This window comes from Centruroides sculpturatus, unplaced genomic scaffold (genome assembly GCF_000671375.1).
Source record: "Centruroides sculpturatus isolate CEXI.00-Female unplaced genomic scaffold, Cexi_2.0 scaffold1516, whole genome shotgun sequence".
Taxonomy (NCBI): Eukaryota; Metazoa; Arthropoda; class Arachnida; order Scorpiones; family Buthidae; genus Centruroides; species Centruroides sculpturatus.
In genome coordinates this window covers 11,357-20,017 of record NW_019385684.1, presented here as the reverse complement: position 1 = coordinate 20,017, position 8,661 = coordinate 11,357, and the positions used below count along the sequence as shown (strand labels likewise).

At 31.2% G+C, this 8,661-nt stretch overlaps 2 protein-coding genes across 3 annotated transcripts in view; both read left to right on the top strand.

The window, feature by feature from the left end:
* The window catches only part of LOC111641177, a 15,360-nt gene extending 12,026 nt beyond the window's left edge, over window positions 1-3,334 (top strand). Inside the window, exon 5 of one of the 2 annotated variants that reach the window (XM_023387301.1) lies at window positions 1,043-3,334. In XM_023387301.1, the coding sequence (XP_023243069.1) occupies window positions 1,043-2,856 (1,814 nt within the window). In that variant the 3' untranslated portion in view covers window positions 2,857-3,334. The remainder of the gene's footprint in view (window positions 1-1,042) is intronic. The other variant, XM_023387300.1, reaches the window with a different exon arrangement.
* A 222-nt stretch (window positions 3,335-3,556) lies between these two features.
* LOC111641180 lies at window positions 3,557-5,499 on the top strand. The gene is made up of 5 exons (XM_023387307.1): window positions 3,557-3,590; window positions 3,955-4,185; window positions 4,407-4,554; window positions 4,683-4,686; window positions 4,787-5,499. Exons 1-5 carry the CDS (start codon window positions 3,557-3,559, stop codon window positions 4,925-4,927), a joined length of 558 nt encoding a protein of 185 aa, XP_023243075.1. The 3' UTR covers window positions 4,928-5,499.
* Window positions 5,500-8,661: the final 3,162 nt, after the last annotated feature.

Below are 8,661 nucleotides of genomic sequence, written 5' to 3'. Positions count from 1 at the left end.
TACTAATAGTTCACGAAAATAATAATTTTCGTGAACTATTATTACTTAAGTATGTAAAAATTTATTACATTTCCTGTTGTTCGAGGGTTTTACCCAATTCTCGAACCGTGTCAGAGTGAATCCGTGCTATAAAAGTACCGTGTTATACGGGGGATGGTACCAATTCTCGAACCGTGTTAGAGCGAATCCGTGCTATAGAAGTGCCGTGTTATACGGGGGTTACCTGTACATACAAACATTACCTCTTTATTATATTAGTATAGATAACAATAGTAATAAATTGAGACTATATGTATGGTTTGATAGATAATCCAAGCAACATATGAGAAAATATCTGGAGAAATATTTCTATAGATGTCTTTTTTTATCTCGGGAAAATAAATGTACTTTGTTTTGACTTTTGACTTAAGATTTTCTGTCAGTGCTAACCAGACACTTCACCAGTATAATAAGTTTTATTAAAGCATAAATATATGACGATTCCTTATAGAGGTATTTATAATTTCCTCTTTAAATAGATTATCCCAAAGAAACTGTTAGTAATAGTAAATAATTATGTAAAAGTAAATAAAAGCAAATTGACAAATTAAAAAAGTGTTACAACATTCTATATATAAAACTGTGCTTACTGCAAAGAAATTTTTACTTTTGAGAGTTTTATAACATATTTAGAGAAGTAGATGTATCTAAATCTCTGCACAAATGTATAAAAAACATAGAATACCACCCAAACATTATAATTAATAAAATGGACACTTATGTTATTCTTCAATAAGATTCAGACTATTTATCAGTATTCTATGTACCTTTCCCAATAATTAACTTTTCGTCTTTACCCTTCACTAAGTGGTAGGAAGTGTTACTTTCCTGTCATTAATTTTATTCAAATTGAATAAAACAATATGCAATTCAGAAAACTACAAAACATTTTAAACTTTCCATGACTTTTTGACTTTTCAATTAATTCTTATACTTCTTATCAACCTAAAATTTATATTTAAAGTTTTAAATAATTTTATATAAATATATTTTATTTTTATAGGAGATTCTCATGTAAACCGAATGGAAAACAGCAAGAGACTACATTCCTATAAGAATATGTTCTTGTTTAATGTCAATAATGAGCCAATTGATGAATATTTTGTAATGTTACAAATCGAAGAAACTGATTCCTTTGGAAAAAATAAGGTTAAAAACGTCACAATAGAAGAAATGTTTACAAAGAAAAATGGACATCGAACAATCCTTCTCACCGGAGAACCAGGTTACGGGAAAACTACCATTTGCAAGAAAATTGATCATGATTGGAAAACAGAAGGGAAGAGAAATAATTATTTAAATTACTTCTCTTCTGTTGTCCTCTTTAATTTATGCGATACTTCCAAAGAAATTCAATACGAAGGGATTAAAGACGCCATTTTACATGACCCAGAAGTTAAATCTTTATCTAATACTTTCGAATTTAACCTCCTGCTGCTTCTTGATGGCTTTGATGAGTATCCAAATAAATCTGCCATAGTGAAATTTCTCGATACAGACTCGGTGGAAATTTCTCAGCACATGACCATATTAATCACCAGTCGTTCACATAATGCCGAAGAAATTCGCAAATATATCGATTCCAGATATTGCATTCGTGGGTTTTCTCCGAAACAACAAGAGACTTACGTAAAGTTGCTTCTAGAGTACAATGATGTCGAGTACAGAAGTCTTATACAACAATTAAAAATTCATGATTATCTGCGTAATTTAGCTGAATGTCCATTGATGCTGCATCTTATTTGCTGCGCATTTAATAGCGAAAATCTTCAGGTGCAAAAGATGGCGATGTTTTATGTTAAATTATTTAAAATGTTAATAGAGAAATGCTTACAAGAAAACGGTGATTTAATGAATAAGGTTTCAAAAGATGAAATTTTTATCGGTGAAAATATATTAGTCAAATTAGGGCAGTTACTCACATCCTATCCTTTAAAATGCGAAACGTTGAAAGCCAATTTCAGTGAAGAAGAAGTAGTTTTTATTCATAAACTTCATATTCTTTCCGTTTACTCGGTATCAACAGATGGTGACATCACTTACGACTTGGTACACAGAACCTTATACGAATTTCTCGTTGCATTGTATATTTATACACGTGAGCAATATCAATTCTATTGTGGATTCATATCAAACACAATGCTGATTTTTATATTATCTTTCGTAAACAAATCTCAGTTACCATATGGTTTGGAAAATGTTTTCAAATGTAGAACATTCTACTGGAACTTCCTGATGGATGCTAATAGAGAATTAAGTGAGAATAACTGGAAACAACTTTGCTCGAATATAAATATAAACTTTGATCTAGAATATTCAGAATGGATTCTAAAATTCTTAAAGGAATGTAAATTCACAAACTTCGTAATAAAATTACCAAAAGAACAGGAAAAGTATAAAGCCATAGAGGAAAAACTGCTGAATTTTTACAGTTCCTGCACATATTCTACAATACTGATTTTCATATTTCTTGATTTAAACTTTTATGCAAGAATATTACATTATTATGATTTTCGTAAAGAAATTCAGAAACTGATTGACATGATGTTGGCAGGAAAGATTTCATTTAAACAGATTTCTTTCTCTGGCATTTATTGCTACGAAACAGAATCATATTACACGATGAAATATATCATTAAAAACAAGAAATTTCCTGAAAATGTGAGAAGAGAATTTAAATTTGAGGAAAATGAAAGTATTGTTGGTTTGGTAATTGAAAATGTTAGCAACGAAACATTTATTCTCTTGATTAATTCACAACAATATGAAGTTATTCGTAACAAGATATCAGATATTACCTTGTATAATCTCCAATAAATTTCTGGTGATTAGAAATAGAACTCACTTTTGTTTAACTAAAAATCGAAAGTTTAAGATTATAAATGTAAACATTTAAAATACTTACGGTCTAGAAAATTTAGACGGCAGCATTTTTCCTTTATGGAATCCGAGTTCGAACCCAATAGAGTAATTGAATTTTTCATGATTTTTCTGTCATGGATATGACAGGTGGCGTCTTTAAATCACTGTAGTAGAGCAATAAAGGAACTGTTGGTGCCAACAGAGCTGACGGAGCCAAAAAAGTAAACAAAGTAAAAAATGGACTCATAAAAATATATAAACGTTATGTTGTTCATTATATTATTTCGTTAATCTAAACAAAAAGTTATATTTTGTTAATTAAAATCAAACCTGTAAACCTTATTTAAAAAGTTATATAATAAAAACATCTTTAATCCTTCACTATATAACTGGATTACTGTATATTAGATCTCTATGTAATACGTCTCTGTAATCCAACAAATGGTAGACGGACTCACAGCAAATTTTGCTGTGAGTCCGTCTACCATTTGTTGGATTACAGAAACGTATTACATAGAGTTTTTTGATCCTGTCTATTGCTTAATGATACTTTTTCAAATATAATCTAATCTCTTAGAACAGATTTTATTCATATATATTTTCATAGATTTGCTTTAGGAAATTTGTGTTATCGCCATACTATTCAACGCATACAATGGAAGTATCCAAGAAGCTAAACAGACAAGATGGTAATGTCACTGTTATAGGAATAGTTATAGCTACTTCCAACATCGTATTGCACCCAAATTAGCTCTTCGTAGCTACTTCCATTTGATACTACTGCCAGTAGTAGCTTTATCTGTTCGTGAACTTATAAAGGACACATTTTATTTATGTTTAGCTGTTCGTTGCTAAACAAAATATTTGAATGAAGCATTATGTTAAAATAACGTTTCGCGTGTTAGTATGATTTAAAAGAAACAGAAAACACACAATATAATTAAAAAAAGGAATTTCGCCTCGTGAAGATCATATCTCAAATCTAATCTCTGTGAATGACCTGACCTTTGTACTAATTTAACTTAATTCACAAAACTGTTACAAAAATTTAAGTCATTCTTCGTAAATTCAAAGAACTAAGAACCNATTCATCTGCATTATATCATGATTTAAAGGAGACAATCAATGCCAAGTGTGCAGACAATCTTCCAAAAAAATTCTCATTGTCACATCAAAAAATGAGATACTTAATCACTGAATCTTTGGCCCCATATTTCTTTGATCAAATGGTAGATGATGCACAATGGTCATATTATAGCATTTCTTATGATGAGACATGCAATTGCTCATCATAAGACAGAAAATAACTGCAAATACTGATTAGATACTGGCTAGAAGAACAACAGGAAGTTGTCTGCAGGCATTTCCAGACCTCATTTACTGTCTCGGGCATGCAGATGCCGAAACAATTAAATCAAAAATAATTCTGGCAATTGACAATTCATATCTACCTTTCCATAAATTACTGATGATTGGATGAAATGGACCAAACATAAACTAAGAAGTATTGTCTCTCATAAATGAGGAAATTCTGACAACTCGCAAAAAAGGCCTCATCAAGATAGGGACTTGCAGCATTCATACAATCCACAATGTTTTTTTGAAAGGCCTGGAAGAGTTGGGCGGAGATAGTGATCTCATCATAGCAACACAGCTTTTTTGATGGGTGGCCCTCTAAAGTGGGATGAATACACAGAAATTCAGGAGAAACTTAATTTGCTTTGCAACAAATTTATGAAGTATTTATTCATCAACTAAATGACTGATGTTTGGTCCTGCAGTAAAGTGACTGATCGAACAATGGGAAGGACTCATATTATACTTCCTAAAGCACATTCCTCAAGAATACCAGCTTAATGAAGTGTTTCATATAAGATAATCTCAGTCATTAAATTGTTCTAACATCAACGCTGAACTCTATTTAGGAATATCTAGTGCTGAACTATTCACAAAATTTACTGGACATTTTCAGTGCAATGATCCTTTAATACATAAACTTTATAGTGAATTGCTTACTCTGGTGTGAAGAAAATTCAGTGTGATAAACAGGAGAAAACAAGAGAAGTGCAGAAACTGCAGCATGACTTAAACAAAAGAAAATCGTCTTTAATTACAAATTTTTTAACAAGAAATCAAAAAATGTATTTTGAAATAAATCGCATTTTCAATTTGACATGTTATATGGAGACACATTCTGGTAGTTATGTTACTCTTCCATTTCCTTTGCTGTATAACGGTAGGAACTCCGTACGGGGCACATGAAAACTAAATGCAGGCCCGTTCTGGCTTAATGCAGTCTTACTGGTCACTTTTAACTTAGCCTAATTATTTTCATATTTAATTTTTTCAGTCCAATTAAAAGCTATTGATACAAAATGTGTGTGTTTTTAATCATGCCTGTTATAGTTCACTTTATCACTATTAGCGTTTTCAGCTTTTTTCAATGTAGACACTCTTTTTTCACTTTTTTTTCACTGCCATGACTGCTTTAAACCCTGTCATTATGAACTTGGCAAGTCCATAATGGGCATGACAAACGCTATTTTAGTAATCACAAGGTGAAAAAATATATTAGCGTATTACTAATATATATAGTACTAGCAGACCCCGCCACGCCTTGTTGTGGCTCAAAATGTATCTATTATAAATGTATAACACTTCCCTCGTGGGGGAAAATTTTTCAAAAAATTTTTTCTTAGTGTACATTCTCTTGACGTACCCTATTAAAACGCAATCAAAAGCGCAAAAACCCGCATCTAAAATAGTATAATAGAAGCCAAGTTTTTCACAGTAAGCCTTAATCTTGTCCTTCTCCCCCGCGGGGAAAATATCGAAAAATTCCTTATTAGTGTACATTCTGTTGACGTACCCTATTAAAACGCAATCAAAAGCGCAAAAACCCGCATCTAAAATAGTATAAGTAGAAGCAGAGTTCTTTACGGTAAGCCTTCCCCGTAAGGCTTACCGTAAAGAACTATCCATCTCACATGTTTAACGGAATAATATACAGCCTATGTCCACTCTGAAGTTCCATTCTAAATATTGGTAAAAAAATTTTTTAAATCAAATGAGTAGTTTTGGAGATTACCCGCTACATCCAAACTAACATACAGGTAACCCCCGTATAACACGGTAGTTACGTTCCAAAAAATTGCCGTGTTATGCGAATCCGTGTTATAAGAAACAAAGAACTAATACGAAAAGAAGGGTTAGGTTCCAAAAATTAAAAAACATGCTAGTATATTTTCATAATTAAGATAAATATCTTCATTAAAATTTTTTTAAGTGATACATATTAATATAAATTAAACAATGTTTCTTCGTCATCACTAAAAATACTATTAATTAACCGAGAGCATTTTCTTTTTGGCAAGTTATCCTTATCCTCTGAGCATTTTTCTGCATTATCTTCAGATCCATGCTTTACCTTTTGCAAAATGTATGTAATTTTAGATTGCTTGCTTCTAGTTAAAAGGTCTTTATAAATTTCCTTATATGGTGCTAAGCACTTATGAAGAATAAAGCAAGTATGGAATAAGGGAAAAACATTCGGCAACATCAGAAGCAGAAGCGTCGCGATCTGGCAACATTGAAACAAGTTTCGAGAAGGACCACGTGTATCGACAGAAGGCGAGAAAAGCAAATTTACATACTTAAGTACTAATAGTTCACGAAAATAATAATTTTCGTGAACTATTATTACTTAAGTATGTAAAAATTTATTACATTTCCTGTTGTTCGAGGGTTTTACCCAATTCTCGAACCGTGTCAGAGTGAATCCGTGCTATAAAAGTACCGTGTTATACGGGGGATGAACCGTGTTAGAGCGAATCCGTGCTATAGAAGTGCCGTGTTATACGGGGGTTACCTGTACATACAAACATTACCTCTTTATTATATTAGTATAGATAACAATAGTAATAAATTGAGACTATATGTATGGTTTGATAGATAATCCAAGCAACATATGAGAAAATATCTGGAGAAATATTTCTATAGATGTCTTTTTTTATCTCGGGAAAATAAATGTACTTTGTTTTGACTTTTGACTTAAGATTTTCTGTCAGTGCTAACCAGACACTTCACCAGTATAATAAGTTTTATTAAAGCATAAATATATGACGATTCCTTATAGAGGTATTTATAATTTCCTCTTTAAATAGATTATCCCAAAGAAACTGTTAGTAATAGTAAATAATTATGTAAAAGTAAATAAAAGCAAATTGACAAATTAAAAAAGTGTTACAACATTCTATATATAAAACTGTGCTTACTGCAAAGAAATTTTTACTTTTGAGAGTTTTATAACATATTTAGAGAAGTAGATGTATCTAAATCTCTGCACAAATGTATAAAAAACATAGAATACCACCCAAACATTATAATTAATAAAATGGACACTTATGTTATTCTTCAATAAGATTCAGACTATTTATCAGTATTCTATGTACCTTTCCCAATAATTAACTTTTCGTCTTTACCCTTCACTAAGTGGTAGGAAGTGTTACTTTCCTGTCATTAATTTTATTCAAATTGAATAAAACAATATGCAATTCAGAAAACTACAAAACATTTTAAACTTTCCATGACTTTTTGACTTTTCAATTAATTCTTATACTTCTTATCAACCTAAAATTTATATTTAAAGTTTTAAATAATTTTATATGAATGTATTTTATTTTTATAGGAGATTCTCATGTAAACCGAATGGAAAACAGCAAGAGACTACATTCCTATAAGAATATGTTCTTGTTTAATGTCAATAATGAGCCAATTGATGAATATTTTGTAATGTTACAAATCGAAGAAACTGATTCCTTTGGAAAAAATAAGGTTAAAAACGTCACAATAGAAGAAATGTTTACAAAGAAAAATGGACATCGAACAATCCTTCTCACCGGAGAACCAGGTTACGGGAAAACTACCATTTGCAAGAAAATTGATCATGATTGGAAAACAGAAGGGAAGAGAAATAATTATTTAAATTACTTCTCTTCTGTTGTCCTCTTTAATTTATGCGATACTTCCAAAGAAATTCAATACGAAGGGATTAAAGACGCCATTTTACATGACCCAGAAGTTAAATCTTTATCTAATACTTTCGAATTTAACCTCCTCCTGCTTCTTGATGGCTTTGATGAGTATCCAAATAAATCTGCCATAGTGAAATTTCTCGATGCAGACTCGGTGGAAATTTCTCAGCACATGACCATATTAATCACCAGTCGTTCACATAATGTCGAAGAAATTCGTAAATATATCGATTCCAGATATTGCATTCGTGGGTTTTCTCCGAAACAACAAGAGACTTACGTAAAGTTGCTTCTAGAGAACAATGATGTCGAGTACAGAAGTCTTATACAACAGTTAAAAATTCATGATTATTTGCGTAATTTAGCTGAATGTCCATTGATGCTGCATCTTATTTGCTGCGCGTTTAATAGCGAAAATCTTCAGGTGCAAAAGATGGCGAAGTTTTATGTTAAATTATTTAAAATGTTAATAGAGAAATGCTTACAAGAAAACAGTGATTTAATGAATAAGGTTTTAAAACATGGTGAAACCTTTATAGGTGAAAATATATTAGTCAAATTAGGACAGTTACTCAAATCTTATCCTTTAAAACGCGATACGTTAAAAGCGAATTTCAGTGAAGAAGAAGTAGTCTTTATTCGTAAACTTCATATTCTTTCCGTTTACTCGGTATCAACAGATGGTGATATTACTTACGACTTGGTACACAGAACATTATACGAATTT